Source organism: Anguilla anguilla, chromosome 7, assembly GCF_013347855.1.
Source record: "Anguilla anguilla isolate fAngAng1 chromosome 7, fAngAng1.pri, whole genome shotgun sequence".
Lineage (NCBI taxonomy): Eukaryota > Metazoa > Chordata > Actinopteri > Anguilliformes > Anguillidae > Anguilla > Anguilla anguilla.
The window spans coordinates 27,258,453-27,282,491 of record NC_049207.1 but is presented as its reverse complement, the minus strand read 5'-3'; the positions used below and the strand labels follow the sequence as shown (position 1 = coordinate 27,282,491).

The following is a 24,039-nucleotide window of genomic DNA, read 5'->3' as shown; positions in this document are numbered from 1 at the left end:
TAAGCTCCAGGATGTAAATTAGCTGGTGGTAAACAGATGTGGTTTTGCACAGTCCATTAAGGGGGAGGGGGGACACACACACTTCCTCCAGCTGGAGAACACATTTTGGAAGCAGAGCAGCAGCCAACGGGGCGTAGCACAATGTCCAGAGAGTTCCACAGTAAACCCGCGTCATGTTAGAGAGAGAGAGAGAGAGAGAAGTCCTTTTCGTTTGACTTGTCGCGTTCGCAAACCTCTGCTTGCCTTAGCGCCTCCACTCCTCGCCACCTCTAACTCTGCCAGAGGCCCGGTCAAATTGGCACCGCTTTCAGGCTGTTGAAAACTCGGATCGCTGCCTCAGCGTTTTCCCTCGCTCTTCCCTCATGAAAGGCCACAAAGAAAATCCACAAAGGCGGGGGGGAAAAAAAACAACAACCAAAAAAAACAAAACAACCTTTGAACCACATGCCTTGTGTAGAGACCCCACGGAAACACACAGAAGCAGCTGTGGGTAAGCAGTCCCCCCCCCGCGTGTTACAAATCCTTCAGCCTTTTTCACAGGTTTCCGTAATTTTTATTCATGTTTTTAGAAAAAGTGAGCACATATCTATGTCCTGGTGTGAATCTCTGTCGAAAGGTGAACGGTGTTGTGTTCTATGTACACAGCGGGGTTAGAGGTAGCGGAGAGGCGAACTGCAGCCAACACAAACTGCTTTTACCTCATAAACTAGTTCTCTCCCAGCCTTTCCAAACCCACTGAACCATCCCCGCAAGCAGCCAGCAGATTATTTACCCAGCTACAACGGAGCGGCTAGTGGAAACATAGAGGAGTCCGCTTTCCTCCCCTGCAGAAGCTGTGCACAGGGGCATGGAAACCTCCCGAAGTGGTTCCCCCTCTGCAGAAACCAAAACAGGCGGCAACAAGGGCGGCGTTTATTCCGCTAGAGTCACAACTTCACCCAGACCACTGAATATTAACACATCAATTTTTCCTTTACCATTTTTCATTTGGAACTTTTATTTAATCGTTGCATTTTTTTGCACTGTAGATCCACTTTTAATGAGCCGTGACAGTGCTTACAATAGCCTCCCTATATTCAGGAAAAACAAATAAAACGGTCTTGAGTTTTTCCCCCCTCTCGTTTTCTAGCACAGTTTGAGAATGTGACCGTTGAATAACCTCCTGGTCAAAGGTCGAATCTCGAACCCGTGTCCCGTACGGAGCTCCTCTATGGCCCTCGTGGTTCAGCAGTTAGAAAGCTACACACGGGGGTGGCGGGGGGGTGGTTTACGCCTTGGCCCGGGCCAGGATGGTTCACTGACACGTGAGGCAGTCTGCCTTTTCACACAGCGTGACTGAACACCAGCGCTGCCTGTGCACAACGTGTTTCCGGCTAACGCCTGCCTTCTGATGGATAATTACCCTGTTTTAGTTTTTCCTCATTTGATTGTCTAGTTCTGCGTTCTGGGGAAAAACTCTCACAGTGTTTTTTTTTATAACACTTTTTAAAAAATTAGACTAGTGTTTCTGACTGACCTGGTGTAAAAAACTAATCTGAGCATTAAAAATAAAATGGCCACGAAAAGGATTAAAGTATTCTGCTATGCTACAGCCGACACAATGTAGGCTACTGCTTATGTATGTGTAAAGATAGACTATAATCATGAATTTTATTTTCAGCTGAAGTAATTCTTCCATATCTAGGCTATAGGATCCAACAATATCTCATCACCTCAGCATTAAAAAATGACAACACGTTTATGGTCTTAAAGTTGTCTTATCTAAATGTTATTTATTAAGTTATTTGCTTGGAATTAAAAAATACATTAGTTCTGCCTTCTAAAATGCCAAACAGCCAACCATCACACCTGCTTGCCCTTTTGTAGGGGTACCTGTTGTAGCCCTTTGCACATTCCGAAGGATGCATGCATGCTCATCCTTGCAAGACGTGCATCCAGCAACTTCCTTTCACTCCATAACCCACCCAATGTTGCCAATTCACTTTGTCACTAAATTTAGAGTCTTTTTACCAACCCCCCCAGCCTCCTATCCTCCCACCAGCTACATTTTCCCCCCTAAAAGTGACCACAAAAATGTACCCAGTGTCTATAGAAGCCTAGCAACAAATTGACCAATGACAAGGCACATCTGATGGGAGGGCGGTTAAAAGGCTGCCATTACTGAGTTCACCAGGCAGTGATGTCACTGGACAAGAGGCTGGTGCTGGAACAGACAGACTCCAGGCATCCGATCAAACAGAGTCACCACTGACACCCGAGCCCCCTCCCTCCCTAAAGGACGTTACAGCCAATCAGACCAGCAAATTAATATTCAACCCCTCTAAAACCCTAAAGTTTAAGTTAGCCTATGCCAAACTAGAACCATAACATCAGCTATAGATTCATACAACCAACATCCATATAAACAGCTCTCTAGAATAATCACAAAGTAATTTCATTCAATAAGAGCGCTAGAGGGTAGAAACAGGAAGGGGGCCAAGACGCTGTCTGATGAGGTGGGTCTTTAAGGATGTGTCCACCCTGTTCATCTCACACACACATTTCTTATGTTCACCTAGAAATGTGGAACGTAGCCGACAAGAGTTTCTGAAGTCAAATCTGGCCCTCAGGAAAGAGCTGAAGGGATCTGCAGTAAGATTTAATGAACACTGAGCAGCCCATAAACACAAACAATTGATGCAGTAAAATAATTGAAACAAAATGTTGTAAAAACCAATGATGGAATAAAACATACTGTCACGGCTAAGAGCTATACTTAAAAAACAAAAAACAAAAAAGCATTAAAAGTCCACAGCACAGAACCCGCAGCACAGAAATGGCTAAAGATCCACAGGTCCTAGACCAGGCTGAAAGAGACTGCATTTGTACTCAAAGCTCATTTTTATTGAAATACATATTTTTAGGTTTCACTTACAAATACTCAAGACAATTACATTTATTTTATAAATATTACCACGATGCCAACCACCAAATTCTGTATAGGCTAGCTGTTTATGTGTTAAATGCTCTGGTGTCCCTGCGGGAATATGCACATATGCATTTACACAAGTTTATGAAGTAAACTCTACTTCTTAGCCTCGGTTTATGAGAGCACAACCTGCAGGGTTAAAAATCTGGGTCAGCCTGCAGTCTTGTAGCAGTGGAAAACTCTAAAATCCTTCCTTTTTTTTTTAGTTTAGCTGCATAGCAGTAACGGATGGAGCGGCTATGATGCTCACACAACTTCACAGCATGTTAAATTCCTACAAGCCGCAGACAGAAGAAATTAATTTCCCCATTTCGTGACGGTTGACATTTACCGCTGACAGGAGTGACGAGGAAGGCTGGTTTGTAATCAGAGAGGGGACATGGGAAAAAAAGGCGGGGAGACGAGAAGTGTCCATCAAAGAACACACAAGAGACAGCAGCCGTTTACAGCGCTGTCGCGCTCAGGAAGATCGCTCTTACCGCAATGACCTCAAAACCGACTGCCAGCAACGTGAACTGCCTGAATTGTCGTCGCGGATCGCAGCAGCGAAAGAAAGCCAGGCCGAAGAACTCGACAGTTTGTGCGGATGGCGTAAACTCGCTATAAACCAATGACTCTGAAATTCAAATAATAACGTTTGCTTTCTCCCTAGTGTTTATATAGGGCGTGTTGCTAGTTTACATTTCATCACAGTGTTTATGAGTCACAGGGTACTAGCTTACGATCCAATTCACAAGCTGATGGCTTTCAGATTTACACATAATTATCAAGCAAGTTCTTATCTTGCAAAAAATATGTTTTACTTAAAAGACTACTGCTGATCACATACATATACAACTAACAAGCTCAATAGCCCTAGTTTCTCACGTCCTCTGAACTACAGGCTAGTAGACTGGTCAAATATGAACAGGGTGAGCTTTGGTTTCATAGTCTACTTGAGAAAAGGCAGTACTGAAATCACTCCACAGGCTACTAATGGAATATCTGGGGCTGAAAGCAATTCTGAAGCATTTATCAGATAGAAAATAGAACAATGATGTTGAGAGACAAAAGGACTTGAAGACTTGAAACGGAAAATTTGTTGGGCTGCTGTGGAAAGACTTCAGTATTTCCCACTTGCCAAAAAGTGACAAACATATTCCAATACACCAATCCAAAAATGTGCCAAGCCTCCCAATCTCCCCCTCATGGACATTACCACAGTGGCATGCAGTCCGATGAGTGCATGCCAATGGGGCTCAACGCAAAGATGTGGACACCAGGCAGAAGTGCAAAAAACTGTAGAACCCCCACGCAAAAACAGACCCATTCTCAAGGGGGCTCAAGTAGTGAGAAATGCATTGAACTTTTAACTTCAGGTCGACAAGTAGTCTTTGGATCTTCAAAGACTCAGGATGGGTAGAGGCTACACAGAGCGCGCTAGTTAGCTGGTTTTGACTCCTACTTGGGGCTCAGACGCAGACTCCAGCCTCAGTGCTGTGACTGACTCACTGTGGCTGTAGCTACCCTGCCCCCTCCCATGCGTCACATATGCAGTGGGCTGCCGGCTTCGTTTGCTTTATCTTTTCTTTTTTCTATTCATCTTTTCCCAAAGGAAAACAAAATACCACTGTGAAAATTATGAATTCCTCCTTTAATCTATAAAAATATCATTACATGAAACAAAGGAATATATTTCTCGGTTTCATGTAGAGATCTTTTTATGGTAAACATTATTATTATGTAAACAGCATGTAGTTTTTTTTTTCTCCAGCTAGCAGCAGATTGTAGGAACGTTGCAACAAACAAAAATTAGGCTAATTCAACCCTTCAGTCTAGATCATCCTCCATCATTACCAGCTTTAAATAGCATGAGCGCTAGGCTACGCTACACTACGTCACAAACTATACCCCCTTCACCCTAGATCAGTCTCAGTCAATCCCAGCATTAAAAAGCATGAGCGCTGGGCTACGCTATGCTACACTTTCTCACTGCCTCCAACATAGATCAGCTTCCACCATTACTAGCTTTAAATAGCACAAGCGCTAGGCTAAGCTACACTATGATACACACAAGATCAATTTCAATCATTTCTGGCTTTAAAAAGCCTGAGCACTAGGCTATGCTAAACTATGCTACACTCTATTCCTGCCATCTAACTAAAAACTACAATAAACTACAGTCTACAGAAAAAGCCTAATACAGTAGGCTATATCTCATGTAGTACAGACTAATAAAGCAACATTAACTTGCTTCAGTACACCTGAAAATGCCCCAAATTCAGCACATTCAACTGTGATCAAAGCCTTAATACTATGAGTTGAACATTCGATTCAAGATCATGTTTCATGTTTCCTGAGGTCTCAGCTTGTAAAAAAAAACTGTTCTGGATGATGGTCAAAAATCTCCCAACAATAGATGGGATCAAAGTCTGGGATTAAATGTTCTTCTAAAACCGAAAGACTTTTCCCAGAGTGTGCGGACACGGTCCTAGAAACCATGAGGGTGAGGGCGAGTGCAAGTCCGAGTGCGTGCGGAGAGCACCGTTGGGGCATGCTAGTCGGGGCAGGTGTGTGTCCTTACCTGTGAACAGCTTGGTGACGGCCTTGTTCTGCCGCCGGGCGGAGCAGATGAGGAGGAGCCAGGGGGGCAGGAACTCATGGTGAGAGGCCAGGAGCTCGGCGATGCTCCTGGAGGACCCCGCCGACCGCTGCTCGCCGTCGCCCAGCTGGCAGCCCTCGTCGATCGAGTCCACCAGGACGAAGAGGGCCTGGGACGGAGCCTTCAGGTTCAGCAGAGGAACGAGGACACACCTACCCAAAAAAAAAACAGATCAAAACATTTAGCGTGGGCTCAAGGACACAACTGCTTGGGGTCACGGGGTCAAAAGCACACCCGCCTGAAAAACAAAAAACAAGAACCAAAAACGGCACATTTAGCACGTGGTCGAGGACTCACTTACCCAAAAAACCAGCACACTCAGGTGAGAGAACCCATCGCAGGTAAATTAATCACGCGTTATGACATCTGACTGCAAAACTCTTGCCCAGTGTACTGCAGAGTTAATGTCCCTGTGTGGCCCTCCAATTACAGTCACATCCCATGGTTCCAGGATGATCTTTTCCCCAACCACAGCACAAAAAGGGAAGTTAATACGCACTGATGAGAAAGGGTGAGATCGCTGGCACTAGCTAAAAGAGCTGAGCCAATCGCACGTTTCTTTGGCAATTACGGAAAGTTGCGCGGCTGTGATTGCAGAAAATGCTGCACAGGTCACATTCAAAAATTTTCTATTTAAATATATTGTGTGTTTTTACATCCATGCACTTAAATCAGTGCAAAGACAACAAAGCACTCATAAACCTCATAAAGCAAGCAAATGATTCTACAGAATGGTCCAAAACAAAAAACGAGAATCCTCAGAAGTACAAGTACAAGTAAGGGGTTTTTCACCTGCATTGGACTCTGCAGCAGATTACACGTTAGCCCAAAGCAAGCCGCGACATCACAAGAAGTAAACAAGAGAGGAGTGGGGTGTAGAGAGAGAGTGAGAGAGTGAGAGAGAGAGAGAGAGAGAGAGAGAGAGAGAGAGAGAGATCCAAGGCCTGCTGTGAAGACCACAGAGACTCTAATGATAACAGAGATATCCCACAGGAGCTAACCGCCATTCAGATATCCATGTTTCTCACTGGCAACAATCCACAAAAATAAACACATAACCACATAAATTAAAACAATAATGCTCAGATGTTTATGTTCTCAGTCTTGTAATTCACCTGTGCAACTAGTGCTAATGCACCACGGTGCCAATTTCCAACAGCCACTGTCTATATCCAGTAAATCCAAACACACACTTGGCAAGCAGTTCCCTGTTCGATATTTGATGTGGATCAGAAATGATAAATGCATGAATTAACGAATGCGAACAAGCATGCAGGACCGGTAAATTTCAAAAAGGCGCACATACTGCATGCGCTCCCTCTAAAACGGCTTTGGAATCCAGCAGGGTTCAGTCAGCATAATGTCAGGGCATTGAACTCGTGACCCCAGTGACCTCCCGCTAGACCCCTGCCCTCTTCCCCTTGAATCAGAACACTAAAGCGCAAGTAATAAATCTATACTTGGTTTAGCTGCATTTTTTGCATGTAGACAACCTGCTAAGCAGGGCTGCAGATGGCATGTAAAATGGTTGCACATGTGACTAAAAGATTCCATTGGTTACTGAATATTTAAGCTTAGCCGCCAAATATGAGTGACTCTGCCATAGTCATAATGGGAGTGGGAGTCCCATTGAATGCCTTTTCTGGCACTGTTTCAGTATAGTGTTCAATGCTATGCTAGTGCATTTAACACTATATGGCAACAGTGACAGCTTCATTCAGCAATAAATCATTCTGTAACTTGTTCAAAAACCTTATCAGGAAATGATTTTGACCCAAGTCAAGAATTATGGCCAAAATAATTTCCTGAAAAAGTTTAAGAGCCACTGGCGCCTCAGTCAAAATTTTAGCCAGGAGCCCTGGTAAGAGAAACAGTGCTTTGTTGGGAAACTTTGCTTAGTAGAGAAACTGTTTAACAGAGAAGCTCTGCTCAGTGGAGAAGCTCTGCTTGGTAGAAAGGACTCAACTTGGTAGCGAAACTCTTGAATTACACAGATAACATTAGCCAGATAGGTTGATGAATGCATAAACCTAGCATTTTTTTCATTAAAACCTAGAGACAAGCTAGAAGGCAAACTATTAGTTAGCTTGCTATCTAGGCTAGCTAAAGTGCCTAATTTGACCTTTCAGCACTATATCCAAGGATTCAACACATCACAATCGTGATACAACCAGAAATAGGGGGGTTGACAGTGCATGGGGATGCAGGGGATGCACTTACACTGGCCTTTCTCCACACGTTCTGCCAAGTCATCAGTCTGAGTGCTCAACCATTATGCGGCATGATCAGCTGGTGGGAAGGTTCCAGCAACTGCTCTCTCTCTCCGTCTCTCTGTCTCTCTGACTCTCCATCTCTCTCGCTGTCCGGGGTGGAGCTACAGGCAGTAACACAGCGGTTTCTGGAGAACCATTGTGCCATTTGCCAGGCTGCCACGGTAACCCTCCATTGCATGCTCAATGGCAGGCAAGAGAGAAGCTAACATATGTCTCTGTGTCCTTGTCAGAGAAAAAAAAACAAAACTCAAAAGCCACATTCTTCCCCCTCGAAAATCGACCGCATTCAAATTACGTTCAATCAAAAGCAATAAATCAGATTACAGCGTCTCAGGCTGAAAAGACCAGCGGGGGTATGGGGTTGCAGTGGGGGTAGGGTGGGGGTTTGGGGGAAGCGTACATTAGGCACCAGATTCTGACAGGCAGACTGTGCACAGCTACCTTCATCCAGGCGGAGCCAAACGGATGAGAAATGAGCTCTGCTACAGAGAAAACAAACCCTTTTTCTGGTAAAGCTACAGTCCCAGCAAAGCCCCACAGACCCTCAGTGACGGCCAAAGGTACGACTGACTGACAACACCAGCCTCGTCTGCACAATCACAAAATAATACCTACTGCTTCCTCCACACCAGCTATCAACAGGGGAGCATGCAACCAGCTGTCAAACACTGGATGAGCTGTCAGTATGAGAAATTAATTTGAGCACAGGTGGTAGTGTGGCCAGCCAGGTGAGGCTAGGTTTAAAACCTGTGCTGTTCTACCCCAGAGCAAAGCACTCCCATCAGGACTGATTAAATCAATACATGCCATTAAAAACGCAATCAAGTGAAAGAATTTAAACTATGCAAACTACCCTCTAACAGGCTATGAGGAGCTTCTTTGAATGTCTGCAAACAGTACATGCTTTGGAACGTGTTAAACAAGAATTACTGCTGTGATTGATGCATCAGAGGAGTATTACATACAACCTGGATACAGTGTTTGAAAATGCGTGTAAAATGCATTCTATGCAGTATTTTCTCCTTGACGTTGCCCATTGATATTCAGAAAACATTTGAGCAAATGAAGCGACCATTAAAAGGAAATTTAAAAAACAAAAAACAAAATATAAAACATGTTTTATTGCATTTTGTGACAGATTGACAGATGCATTCATGAAATCACAGTGCTAAAGAAATGGACCCCCCCCTGCCTGGTCAACAGTGTCTATAGGCTGGTAGTCATTTTTTCTGGTTAAAAAGGCACAGATTCAGACACTGTACATTCAGATATGCACATTCTAATAAGCATTCTACAGATGTTTCAGGCATCAAAACACATTTTCTTTTTCCTTTTTAAAGCCTGCTCCATCACTTGAACCCTTAAAGCCCAATGGCCATGAAATTAGATGCTGGTGTCTAACGATAACATTGTCTTGAATTATTGCTTTTATCGGTCATTGATTCAAGGAGCAGCACTATAACCCATATACCGTTGTAAAGCTTAGATTCTTCAGACTTTAATGCAAAAAAACCTGTCTCGAACAGAAAAAAGAAAATAGCAAGGCAGTGCCCCCTCACAAAGGAGTGCTGAAATTGACACCCCAGGATGATGATTACGATATTTCATTATCCAAAAAATGTCCACGTCAAGACAACGGCCGCTACTCCTCCTCTACTGAGATTTATGTAAACAAATTCCTCCCGAAGCCAAAACAAATGAATCCACTCTTTGAACGAAGGCTAGGAAAAGTCGATTCATTATTTTCCATTGAGCTGAATGCCTTTTCAATTTCAAATGTTAAAAGTGACATCTTTCTAAATAAACCTTACAATCAGTGAAAAACTGATCGCAATCCGACATTCTTGTGCTGAAAAAGCACGCTCCTACTGGAAAAATCAACCCATCATAACTCTAGCCTTTGCTGGAAACCCTGCTATATGTTGCAGTCACCTGACACTCTAATATTCTTCAGGATCATTTCTGCAGCTTTCAAAATCAGTTATGGCTTCATTCTAGCTGAAATAATTGCTCAGATATTCTACTGCATAACCAGCCACTTGGAGGACAGTTTTTCTGAATGCACTAGGTAGCTACCACTTTGCGCACGCACCATTGTTTAGAAGGGCTTTGTTCATTGGCAAATGTCTGCAGAAGCCAAATCATGGCAAGCATGCTTAAGAGGAAGACTTTGGATGAAGTACTGAAGGAATTGGAGAGTGACAGTTAGTGAAAGTGATTGTGACCGTCACCCTGGACAGGAGAGTTTTAACTCAGTAGAAACGGCAGCATACAAAGACGGCTTGGATCCTCTTCAGGACGTGTGAGTCTAAACCGCTAATATTAGCTGTTTACGTATGCTACCATTAGTTGTGTTACTACGTTATACAATTTCATTTGTATTAGCATTTCCGTTATCTTCCAGGTTTTAGGCTCACAAAGTAGGGCATTTTATTATTGCGATTATTCTCAGTATGTTTATTTGGCTTCCATATGTGCCAGTCGTAAATATGTGCTTTAACTAATGTTGTATGATGTGTGTGCAAATGTAGGCCTGTGTATTTGACCCACTACCGTTCATTTCTGCAAACACTGATTAGTTTTGAAGTTGTTGAAGCAGCACGTTTACTAAATATTGTGCTTCAAGAATGGTTACCTATATGTAACAATTCCTGTCACTATCTTTAGTAGTGCCTGGGGGCTACTTACAGCTGGTTCCCCCTCCTTTACCCTACCCCTGACAGTTGAGCACAAGTAGGTCAGAGGGCACAGAAAGGGAAAACATAAGTAGTTTGACTGTTAATGTGTGAGTGATAGTCAACCTTTGGGAATATGTTTTGTGTATAGAATCTGTCGAAAAAGACACTAAAAAGAGGGAATGTGGTTTGTGCCGTTGCAGAGGGTACCTCCCTTGATAGAATTCAATTCTGGAAAAGAAAGATGGCTGGGCATCAAAAGATTTTCACAGTGTTCCAATTTGGAGGTTTGGTGTCATTTGGAGAGGCTTTGGGGACACTTGGGCCCACCTTGGGTAAAACCTTTCTAATTTTACTAGTTTCGTTCAATCGGCTTCAAACTTTTTGACTGGTGTCGAAGAAATCCTGGGGTACAACTGGAAGAGGAAATCTGCCTTTGTCCAGTATCAGAAGTACATTAAAAAAAAAAACTGAATTTAAAAAAAAAAAAAAAAAAAACACAAAAAAACTTCAGAATAAATATGTCCTGTATGTTAACTGAGTGATCCGTAGGACCAGGGTATTTGGCCATTTTGTTACAAATGGGCTCTTTGTTTCAAGCGTTGAATCATGTCTGTACTGTATGCAGTTTTGGAGGTTAATGGGTGTTTATTTAAAACAGGGAGAATTCTTCTAAAAACCCTTTAAGTCAGTTTTAAAAGGTTAAACACTGATGAAACCCACACAATGATATGCCACTTGTTTTCTTGCCTGGAAAAGAAAGAGAGAAAAAAAAAAAAGAACAAGCAGCATCTGTGTCTTTGCTTGGCACACAGAAAATCTTTTATCATCATATGCGCTTTAGAAAAAGAGGTTAAAATGTATGGAGCGCGTGGCCATCTGTCAGGCTGCCGTGGAGGCCTGTTCAGGGGAACGCACGCTGGCAGAGAGAGGGGCTTATTCAGCGTGAGGCTTCATAAAGACGCCGCGCGCGAGGTCCGGGAGCCATGCCTGTGCCCCGTGCGTTTAGAGCAGGTTCCACGGGACGGGTTCCACGTCCCCGATACCCTCGTGCCCCGTCACGCAAGAACCCAAGCCTGGCAAATGCCTGTCCGTCCACCCTCTGTTTACTGTCCGTATCTCTGCATTGGCACTGATTTTAATTCAGCTTGAATTCAGCTCTGCTGGTGGATTTTATTTATTTTTATTAATGCACCTACTGCAAGTGGCTCTAGCTAAAAAGTGTCTGGGCTAAATCTCTAAATTGCACTGCTGGGTCCTCTGCCCCACAACACAAGCACTGCTAAAAAGCATCACCACCACACAGTCCTCGTTCCTATTTAGCCCCACTTCTGAATACGCTGCCCCACACTGCGCTGCAGAGCTCCCCTGGTAACTACAGCAGAGCAGTTTTCAGGCAGTGGTTTATTAGCAGCATGGCCCCGGTAGGGTATAGATTTGGGATGATAAGGGGACAGGTGTTAGGACATGGGGTAGAAGCAGGATCATTAGGAGGAGATCTGTAACACTCTCTGCCGCCCCCCACCCTCCCCTTACCCCACCTGAATCTGAATAGCGCGAAATAATACTTTTGCTGGTTTTTTTAGTATGAAGCCAAGAGGAGCTGGCGGATTCCCCATTTACACCAGGAGTGTAACATCCGTAGTGGACCCGTAGTGGACCCGTAGTGGACCCGTAGTGGACCCGTAGTGGACCCGTAGCGGACCCGTAGTGGACCCGTGGCGGATGCCTAGCGGACGCTGTGTGGCACCCACTTCCTGTCAGCTCTAATCCACTAGCATGGGCGCAGCCTACGCACTGCACCCCTGGTCTAACTCAGGCGTTAAAAGGTGCGTTATAGAGAATGTTTCTGCAAGCACAAGCAAAAGTGTGCCCCCCTCCAAACTTGCCCCCCCCCCCTCCCTGGACTGCGCGGTATTGATAGAGAGGCAGCTCAGTGGATTATGTAGTCAGATCCGTTTGGGGAAGAGTGATCTCCACCTCACCTCGCTGGGGCAGGTGATTTCTGCTGATTCACTTCTCTCTCATCGCTCAAATTCAGAACCCCCTGACCTGCCCCCCCCCCCACCCCCCCCCCACTGCCCAGACAAGACAGAGGGTTTCAATTTCACCCACTCCCCCCCCTCCCCTCCACCAGTAAGTCAAATGCAACCCCTTGCCCAGCCCCCCCACCCCACCCAAGACGCTACGAAACTAGATGTTAAAACAACATTCCCGTGTGCTATTTTCCATGCATAGAAAACGCTCAGATTCCAATGCAGCTGCAGTAGATGCATTTCACTTGCACGGCGCGAGTTTGCATTCCAATGCATTATTTTTATATTACACGCATGCTTTTTTAATTTATACAATTTCTAAAAGAGAGTGGACAGTCTGTCCTCAAAAATGCATTTTGTCCCACTTATTCAGACTGGGAGAAATGCAGAGAGGGTCACAGACAGAGATGGGATCACAGCACAGAAAAAGAGTCATGGAAAGGAATTGAAGCCCTGGCCACACACAAGGCTTTGTATACGGGATCAGAGTCACATGGTCGGCACCATTCAAAGTCCATTCAACGTAAAAACAAAACTGATGTGGCCTGTGGGCTAGGACGTGCTAAGGTGTGTAAACGAAAATCTACTGTGCTAAAGAAGTTTTTGAATTGAATCTTTCTGCTAAAAGATCAAAACAGAAGTATGATGAAAATGACTGTCGCCCTGAATCACTGCGGGGGGGGGGGGGGGGGGGGGATAGTTTAAGTTGAAATAGTTAGTCCTAACGCTCAAAATACCATGGTTTCCCAAGTCCACATGCCTCCACTAGCATGGCGGAATTTTTCGCTAACTGCACAAACGTATTTATTTATTTTTAAATCAAGATCTTCCCAGGCACAAAGTCTGCTCGGCCCACACTTCACAGCTCGACACAAAAGCATTTTCTCCACAGTCTGAGGGCTGTAAGCGAAGCCTCGCCAGACTGCGGTGACCCAGGGAGAGGAGGCGCGGGTCCCAACAGAGCAGCGATAAGCTCATTATTTCACTTAGAAAAAAGCACAGATTACAGCTGCAGCCCTCAGAAAGCGGGGCAAACAGACTGACTTCAATTTACTGTGACCTGGTAAGACTGGTAAGAACTTTGGCATCGTACACCAAGCAAGCCAGCAGACTATTCCATCTTTGAAAACAGAGGACAGATATAAATACACATGTATAGACATACAAGCCACACACAACACACAAACTTGTATTCACTGCATAGGCCTACATTTTACAAATGGCTGGTAAACAGACGGAAAAGTCCACCGAATATCATAAGCGTAAAAACTGGGATTAGCCTACACCATTACACTATTCGAATTAGACAACTAAGGAAAAGACACGCCGCCTTTCGTAATCTCCTTCTTTCAGCAGATAAATCAGTCTACTCCGAGTTGAAACATAACGACAAGCAGCCTATATTTCACAAAAGCAGCAAATAAAACAGAAATGAACTTCAGGTTAATTTCATGTCGCTGAATAAGAGCAGAGGGGCTAAATCGGTGGGACTGTTCAGGATTCCAGGCAGAGAAATCTCCTTTGGACCCCCCGGGCCTCCAAGCTGCCATTTAAAAGCAGCGACATTCACAGTCTCCACTGTGGTATGCAGCCTTGGCCGGCCACATAGCGGCGTGTTTACTTTTAGATAAATCTGAAATCTCACCCCTCCGACAAACCCCCCAACACCCCCCCCCCCCCCCCCCCCCCCCCCCCCCACCGGCGCGCAGACTGCCTTCCCTCCTCAGTTTCACTGCAAGCTGACCCCGGGCCGCCCCGAACTTGAACACGTGCCCCGTAAGCGGGGGGGGGGGGGGGGGCACTAACCCCATTTCTGCATCTGTGCGGCAACTAGAAGAGACAGGAAGTCGTGCGGCGCAGAGAGGTGAAGATTCAGGGGCCACGGGTCTCGCGGCGCAGAACGCCAAAAATCCTGTGAATCTCCAGGACGCCCACCCACGACGACGCAAACAAACGGCCTTAGTATCGGCCGTCCGGCCTGCCTGTGCCGGAGTGCGGACGACCGCACGGGGCCCAAATCCGCCGACGGGACAGACCCACCACAGCGAGAGGCCTGACCACCCTCCCCTCCAGAAATCCCACCCGCAGCCTCTGATATTACCACTCCGAATTATTAGCAGCTCACCACTCCCCCCCCCCGCCACACCCTCCCTCCGCCACACCCTGGCACCCCTGGACTTCGCTTGACTGTTCTCTCCTTCCCTCCTACTCTCTGTATTATTAATTTTTTTTTTTTCCCCACATTGCCCTTCCAACGCAGACGGGCCCTGGTGACGACGCAGAGTCACCGAACCGCTCAGCATCTCACATGCCACAGGAAAAGTTTTAAAAAGACGCTTCAATCTGGCTGCTGATCTTCTGCAGCTGTGCTCCAGATGAAGGCCACGCTGTGCTGTTCTGTGCCAGGCTGAACTTCCATCTGCCTCGTGTGCACTCTCACGACCCCCCCCACCTCCCCCTCCAAACGGCTCCAACAAGCATTGTACTGCAAGCATACAAAACAAGGTCCCATGTTCTCTCGCTACCTAGACGAAACTTGAACACTTGAAGTACTTTTGAATTTGTATTTCAGTTATTTATTTAAGCTTCTAAGTTCTGACAGAAGGACACTTGAGGACAAACAATGCGTGTTTACTTCAGAAGTTCCCCAAGGCCTGCTCTCAGATAGAATAACAGCCTTGGGACAGGGAACTGTACTTGGAGCCCAATCTAACCGGGTTTAGGGCCGCTGTTGAATTCTCACCGACTAATTTTCCACAGGCCCCTCAAATCACCCTTCTGTCCAGGTATGTTTGGTGACGAAAGGCGCAGGTAGTCAAAAATCCCTTTATTTCATAGCCTAACCAGTGTCACGCAACACCGATGGCTAGGTCATTACATAAAATCGTACAGTTCAAAGCACTTCATCCTCGCAGCAATCATGAGAGCCAGACATTTTCTCAGGTTATTTCACCATTTTTCCAATTCAGTTAACAGCCTTATTGTAGGTAAAAGCTTTCAGTATAATACAAAAGAGGTGACACACAAGGACCCTGCAGCATGTTTTGGTTAGGCCTATATGAAATGCCAGAGGGAAGCCCATAACTGTGAATAATCTTTTTCCCTCTGTAGTGCTGTGGCAAAAACCACACTGTTTTACTGTCAGTGAAACAAGATGACACGGCCGCGGTTCTCCAAGCCCCTCTAACAATTTCACAAGCAATGACTAACAGAGGTGCTGTAAACTAGTTTTGGATGAGGCCGACATTTTAAAAATGACAAAGTCGTAGCGAGTCATGGATGACAGGTAAATGCACAAGTGGTGATTGGAAAAAAATGAACGCAGTACACAGTCTGATGCTCTACAAGGACTGGGCTTTCAAAGCATATCAGGTCATTTTCTGTCTTCAGTTCATTTGTTTGTTCTTCCCGACACAAAATGTGGTTGTGTCAATGTAACTAGGGATAATATAATAGGCCAGGAGAGAAATGTCCTCACATAGCAACCAGAAATAAGCTCAACAAATAACAGAATATTTTGGTAATAACAAATAGAACACAATTAGTGGACATCTTCTGACTATAGCTACTACCTGCATATTTTAAGTATAGTCAGAAAGTATTTACCAATTACCATTGTATTGTTTCACTGGATACAACCAGCATTCTTGTGATTGGTTGAGCTCCACTGGTTGCTATGTGACGGTACATCTGTCCTGTCCCCAGAACGTGACCAGGTTCCACAGCTAGAAGGACAGAGAAAATCTCTGCAGAGAAGTCTGAAGCATGGTTGTTCCTTTTCAATGTACCGTTAATAAAACACTTCATGAATAATATGCATTTCATACTGTGCAAACAAAGTAGAAGGCTTCTTAAAAGTGCACAGCTATTGCTTATTCATTCTTTCACTAGAAGGAGGTGTGCAGGTGCAAACCTGGTCCAATTTTCTGATGTGAACAATACTTTTTTTGGTTTGATGAGGGGAAAAAAGTAGGCTATGTCCGGTGGACTGTGTCTGGCCCCTGGATGACCTGCAATACACCGCATTCATGGTTTTGGTGGACACTTCCTGTAAAAATGTAAAGCCCGCCCATACCTGGACCTGACTGATCAACCCTGTTTTACAAAATTGACAGTTTGACAATTGCATCTGTAAAAAGAGCAAGCTAAACTTCTCACGGGCTGGAGGCAATTCTTAATGCCATAAACAAGACTTTGGCAAAGGAGACTTGTTAGAATCGCGTTTTTGTATTCAAGGGGCCGGTTAACAGACCCCTTTCCATCCCGCGTTCCCAATCTCCATCAAAACTTTGCAATCTCAGAGAATACCAACATCGGCACGAAGATAATGCGCAACGCGGCGCCCACGAGGACTTAACACCTGAGATAGCGATAAAGGATTCCGTCAAACACAAATATTTTCCTCAAGAACAGAAGCCCTGATCGTCTGCTGATAAGCCAACCGTCTGCCTCTTGTCTCACAGGGATCTCCCACCATTTAACGCATGGAGAGTGAACCCAGGCCTTGGGGGAGAAAGCAAATATTTTTGTTTGGCCTAGGCTCAGTAGCCGTTACCGCCGGTGTTGACAAATTGTTCTCCTTGTGTTGTGGAGAGCAGACATGGAGGTGTGTGATCTTCACGGGGAGACTTGAGAGGACAGCAGAGCCAAAGGGTAAGGCATATTAAGGGTTAGAGAACTAATAAGTAGCATTAGTTAGGTCAACCTAACAGCTGGTCCTTCAATACTTCCGATGGTGAATTCAAAAGTGGAACTCTACACTCCCTTGGCTGTGTGCATTGTGTCCAATACATTGCTGCCACAACTGCTATTGTCTGCACCTGAAAACTGAACACTGCCGTTTACCTGTGCGGGTCTACAGACAGGTTCTGAGAAACATTATTCACTTTGCTGGCTTTCTGAATGACCCTCATGCTCCTTTGGAAAACATAAAGAATAACAATAAAATCAATGGGGCTCAGGGGCTGACGGCTTTACAAAAGACTAACTGCGCGGGGATATTTGACATTACTTTCTCCCTCGAGTAATAATAAAATAAAAAAGGAAAAAAAAGTTGAAACGGCACATTAAGCAGCGGGTGGCGACCAAACACTGAGGCATCCCATGTTCCATGTTGCATTCCACACACTCACGATCAAAGCCAGAACACACCACGTGAGAAACTGCTACCCATTCGTGCACCCCCCCCCCCTCCCCCACACACAGCAGGACCACAACTTCTATGGAGGCAGCCGCCCAGGAAGAGGAGCAAGTCACAGTCTTGATTGTGTTATGTGCAGAACGACACGCCAACAAGTAGCAGTGAGAGTCTAAATCGTTCCATCATGAGCCTCCCTACACATCTACTAAACCAAGCCTACCGGGGGGGGGGGGGGGGGGGTTGGGCCTGGTTATTGGCTAAATTTACTTTTTCTTTGTAAAGTGTTTTAGTGATGGAGTCGGTAAAAAGTGCTATACAACTAAAATTAAAAAGGCAACAACGGGTGCAAATCCCATCCTGGGGGGCCGCAGTGTCTGCAGATTTGACTCCGTTCCTGGAGGGCCACCGGGACTGCGGGTTTAACTCCAGACTAGGAGGGCCGCAGTGTCTGCAGATTTAACTCCAGGCCAGGAGGGCCGCAGTGTCTGCAGATTTAACTCCAGGCCAGGAGGACCACAGTGTCTGCAGATTTAACTCCAGGCCAGGAGGACCACAGTGTCTGCAGGTTTAACTCCAGGCCAGGAGGACCACAGTGTCTGCAGGTTTAACTCCAGGCCAGGAGGACCACAGTGTCTGCAGGTTTAACTCCAATACTGAAGGGCTGCAGCATCTGCAAGTTTCTGAGTCTTCCTTTCAATCAGCAGCCAATTTAGGCCTTGGAAAACAAGATTTGTGGACCTCTCAAGCCAATCAATTACTTAAGTGAAGCACTCAAGTGCTGAAAGGCACCGAAAAACCAGCAGATGCAAGAGCCCTGCAGGACTGGAGTTTGAGACCCTAGGGCCAGACCTCTCTCTTAAGGTCATCTCTGCATACCGAAACAGATCTGGGGTCTTGTGAGAGGTGATGATGTCACCACTGTGCCTCAGCCCCTTAATCTCCTCACTCTCTAGAACTCTGCGTGCAACACTGTGGACGATCATTCCATTTCGATTCGGCCAGCTGAGGAAATGAACTGAAAGGCAATCCATCTGTTCAAAAGAAATCCTCACTGAATGTAAAAGGGCAATTTCTTTTCAACTCATGAACCAAATTTAGATTCATCCCCCAGTTGAAACTGACCGGAATGCACTTACATCTTAAAATGTTGGGCTCGGGCATGTTACACTCAAAGGGAGGTGGGGGGCTACATCACAACTGCACGTCACATCAGACACATGTGAAACAGGGCATATGAGATGTGTGAAAATGAATAAAGGTCAAAAAAGGGCGTGGCGGACAACTTCAAAGCCTGAAACCTGCTGGAACCTGAATTTTACAGCAAGAGGCAGTTCTCCAACCACAAGCCCTACTCAGGGAATGGGGGGGGATCATAAACACACCTCACAGCGGGGAATACAACAACAAAAACATCACATCAATGAGCAGAGCATCCCCAGGGGAAAGAGGGGGTGCAGGGAAGTGTGTGGACAGTAAAAAAAAATTAAAAACAAAATAAGCAAGGGGGGGTCTAAACGTACCTCTTGAAAGCCTCGGCAGGGTCCCTTTCACACTCCCCAGGCTGCAGGGCGCTCTGCACGGCAGGGTCCCGCACCTTCTCCTCGTACCCGGGCACCAGCCCACTGCGACACAGCTGGGCCACCAGCCCCCGGACGAAGCCACTGACGCAGAGGGTGTCCGAGTCGTCGGCCCGGCAGAAGTGGAAGGCCAGGCTCTGGCGGTGCAGGCCCCTGTGGGCTCCCTGGGGGGAACTGGGCCAAAGCAGCTCTGTGCAGAGTGCCGTCTTGCCGCTGCCGGGCCCCCCCACCAAAAGCACACCCCAGGTCGCCGCCCCCTTGCCCGAGGCTCCGGGGCCTGGGGGCGGGGCCGCACCGGGGGTGCCGCCACTGCTGCTCAGGGCGGTGAGGCCGTTGGTCTTCTCCAGCAAGCAGTGTTGAAGCTTGTGGAAGACCCACTCCCTGCAGTAAAACCGTTTCCCCTGCAGCAAACTGGTTTGCGCCATAGTGAAGACCTGCCGTTCTGGAGATCCCTCATAAGGCTCGCCTCATTCCTCCGCCTGGGCCCTAAACCTCTCAAGCGCAGGCCCTGGCTCTTATTTCAAACCACGGACCCGCAGCCGCCTCTCACGCTGGCTGCAGACATTCATTCAAGGTTGCTGGTTGTAGGTCCGACGCGTCCTGGTGCGTAATACGCTGTCTATGCCAGGATGCAGCTAGGGTCCCCCTCCGTGTCAGATTAATGGAGCGAGACTGCCTTCAGTCATTGCAGTATTTTTATTTTTTATTTTTTGAAGACGACGGTGTCCAATGCGCAGGGAACTCGCTGGTACACGTGTTCCGTTAGTTTAATCACTTTTTATTGATTTTAATTCCATAACCTGTGCCCTGGTGGCCACCTGCTCTGTAGCGGACACCCAAATCCAAATGCTGAAAAAGTTCCCTTGGCGACAAACCCAACACTATAGCACTTAGCTAAAACAGTCAGGGATCTTATCATCGGAAGTTAAGATCTTTATTTCCGGAGATGGGTCACGGCTGCGGGAAAGCCAGATAGTTGTGGTGCTGCTGTCATATTCTCGAGACCATGCAATGTGTGGTGTGACGGCTTCAAATGGCTTGATGTCCGATTCGGCGAGTGCATTGGCGATTTTAGCACTGGTACAGACCGCAGTTTTCGGAGCCCCCTTTACGCCGGTTTCTCCGTAGCCGAATGCTCATATTGCAATGGTGAACTTCAACACCAGGAACCGATGTCAGAAAATGCCCGCTTCTCTGTAAGAAACAAAGATAATGTATCGTCAAAATATACCGAATTCAGGCGAAAGTCTCGCTAAATTATTGTTTTCGGAGAATGCCCTGGCATAAATTGTATATACATGGTATAGAAGAATAGGCAGGCCGGTTGCGATTCTCTCTGCTAGCAAGCAAGGAAACAGCCGTGCGGTGGACACTCGCCGCCGCCTATTTGGAAGACAACCTCAAGTAGGCTACTTCCATGGGTTATTCATCCTGATTATTCACCACACCCCACCCCACACACACATACAAACACACACGCGATCGTGAGCTCTTTCTTGCCATGGCTTCCGTCCCCTTTCTGCCTCTCTTCACTGATCTCTCTCCCTCCCTATGTGGCAAACAATTCACATCCGTCCTGCACGGGAAAAAGCCATAACCTGAAAAAGAAAGGGTCTCCTTCCCCGCCTACAACACTGCCTCGCTCATGTTCCCCTTCAGATACTACACTAGCCAGCTCATGAATGGATGCGTATGATGAAAATGTTATCTTCCTGTAAAGCCTGGAGCGATAAGGTCATTTGCAACGAATACATCCACAGCTCGTCATAATTCAGATGGTGTTGAATTCTCCATAAATCACTCATATTTGGTTATTAGCTAGGTATATTAGGTTATAGCAAGCTAGCTCCGATTCCTCAAATGCTCAATCAGAAATGTAATATGTATTGTTCTTTGACGTTAAGATTTTTTAAATGAAGATGACAGGATTGTGCCGTATCGATTTAACGATAATAAACGTTGTTGTTAAATAGTCGTAAACGCAGAACACACAGCGAGCTAGCAAACTGAACACAATACTGCGAAAGCCGCAATACATTGTAAAATCTGCACGAGAACATTTTTGTATGACAAAACCTCACCCATTTGTACTTAGCTTGCTTGCTCGCTTGCTATGTGGTTGCATATAACATTGGCAAACTGGTTGGCTAGCTTGGGTCTCAACTATTTACACGCATTTCTACAAAATGCAATTAGTTGCAATCTGCGGTTAGCCAACAAGCCACAGTCCGTGTTGCTCCAATAATTTAGCATAGCCGACTGAAGCTTTGTTTTTGCACTTTATGTGGGAAATACTCAAGTCTATATCCCATCAATGCTCGATTTCCCTTTTCTTGCCAGTGTTGACAAACCGGGAATATATTATTTTTTGGTTCAGGAACTATATCTATAGCTATTTGCTAAGTCTTCATGGAAAGCAGATGTTACCAGACCTTTTTCTTGCAGCCAGTAGCCTATTAGTTTGCTTAGTCCCCTTGGTTCAAAATTATTCCAGTCTTCCTTTTTCCCTTTCTTAGTCCGTTCGTTCACGTCTTTTCTTTCTTTCAGTCGAGATCCTCCTGCCATGTAACGCAGTCATAGACTGAAGCCTTTTCTCCTCCTACAAACAGTCAAAGCAGCTGCCTTGAATACAAATTACACATTCAGCGTAAGAGACGCATGGTACGCTGGGACTTGAAGTTTTCTCTCAGAATGGGGTAGAGAAATGGGACCGATTTGAGATTTGAAAAGTTTTTAGGGGTGCGTCCCATTGGTTTTCACTCCTCGTCTGTTTTCCTCCACTACCCCACTACCACTCGTCTCCTACCCGGAAGTATGTGGAGGAAAGTAGGGGAGGAGACGATTGGAGGGGGAAAGAGAATGATGAGGCGTGAAAAAAAATCTTATCTGCCTCTTCTTCATCAAAGTCGACGTTGACTATGGATGAGATAGCCCTATCATAATTGTTTTTAGTTTTTTTTCAGAGCCCACAAATAGTCCCGTAGCCAAAAGTACGACACATACAGTTGCAGCACTTTGTAATTGTATCCGACTCAATTAAGTTATGAATGTAATTGAAACGGCTATGACTAATAACATGTCAGAGTTGTTCTGAGTAAATTTGTTCTGAGTAAATGAACAAAACCCAAAAATTGTTCCAATTTTAGCAGCTCTCCCCTACTGTACCACGCTGACATGTGGGTGAATCAGAACCATGCACTACTGTTTTTTTTAATCTGGACCTTTGGTTTTAAAATCTAAATGTAACCTGAGATGTGCAAAAGAATTACCAAACAGCCAATTAATAGTCCTTTATGCATATATTATTATCAATATGCCAATTAAGAATTCTTAAGAATTATTGTAATAGTGGGTCCCCAAACAGTATATATATTCTCCGCTTTTAGGAATGTTTTGTTTACAATCATATATTGTCCACAGACCACAGATGGTTCCATGTACAAGCGTATACTGTTGTATTTAAGAGCCACATCATTGTAGCACAAGTGGGTGTTGTGTAAAGTTGTCAAACACCACCCATTTTAATGAGGTGGTTCCTCAGCCTAGAGGGTGGTCATTTTATCAGTCTTCTGCTGAAAAATCATGAAGCCCCTGTGATATATGAAACTATTCCCATGTTGAGAAACTAGCCTTTGATGGTTTGTAGTGAAATATGTAGTACTTGCAGTGCAGATACATCTCGCAGTCTCAATTTCATAACAGCAGCAGGAACATTAATTAATTAATCATTGTTTAATTTAGACATACCTCTCCACTACAACAGTTATGTGAATGTCCCGCTACTTCAAATGCACAGTATGAGCGTTTCCTGGGTTTCCTAACATAATTATCAAAGGCTTGAAAGGTTACTGTTGTTTTTGTTTGTTGTGTTGTTTTTTCTGTAACATTTACTGAACACCATGTCCATGCAAATCAAAACTTAACTGTAGTTCACCTTAACGAATTAGTTAAATTTTTCCTGTCATTTGTCCATCCATCCATCACCTATACCCACTTACCCTGGGCAGGGTTGGGGGAGGTGCTGGAGCCTATACCAGTGTGCACTGGGCGAGAGGCAGGAATACACCCTGGACAGGCCGCCAATCTATCACAGGGCACACTCACCGTTCACTTACACACTCATACCTATGGGCAATTTAGAGTCTCCAGTGAGCCTACCTGCATGTCTTTGGACTGTGGGAGGAAACTGGGGTACCCGGAGGACACGGGGGAACATGCTAACTCCACAGAGAACAGCCCAGGCCAGATTCAAACCCTGGACCTTCTTGCTGTGAGACAACACTACTGCACCACCGTGCCGTCCCGTCATTTGTGTTTTTCTTTCTTTTTTTTCCATTTGCAAATTACAAAACGGCACACAATGTCTAAAACAATTAGACTTTCACAAGTTAATTAAGTGCTGCTGCTCCAAATAGAATGGAGGATCGATGTTGAACATTCCCTATCTTTAATGCTGGATGGTATTCAAACACCAATCCATAAATTTTCACAGTACATCACAGATATTTCAATTTTACTACCCAACACAAGTCCATAAAGTTTTTTCCTTCTACCATGTCTCAGAAACACTCACTCTTTTCACAATATCAATCAGAAGTGATTGAGCAGGAAATCCACACCCTGACTAGCACTGTGTAGGGATCCATGTGCACCTCAGAACACCCTTACAGATGTGGAACATACTGCAATATGTTGTATATACAGTATACATAGAAAAAAAAAAAAAATC

General features: G+C 45.4%; 1 protein-coding gene across 1 annotated transcript in view; it reads right to left on the bottom strand.

Annotated features, from left to right (window-relative positions):
• ankrd50 (ankyrin repeat domain 50) overlaps positions 1 to 22,085 on the bottom strand; it is a 42,920-nt gene extending 20,835 nt beyond the window's left edge. Inside the window, exons 1-3 of the mRNA XM_035427214.1 lie at positions 21,743 to 22,085; positions 19,254 to 20,504; positions 5,532 to 5,761 (exon numbers count right to left, since the gene is read on the bottom strand). Of these exons, the coding sequence (XP_035283105.1) occupies positions 5,532 to 5,761; positions 19,254 to 19,735 (712 nt within the window). The 5' untranslated portion in view covers positions 19,736 to 20,504; positions 21,743 to 22,085. The remainder of the gene's footprint in view (positions 1 to 5,531; positions 5,762 to 19,253; positions 20,505 to 21,742) is intronic.
• Positions 22,086 to 24,039: the final 1,954 nt, after the last annotated feature.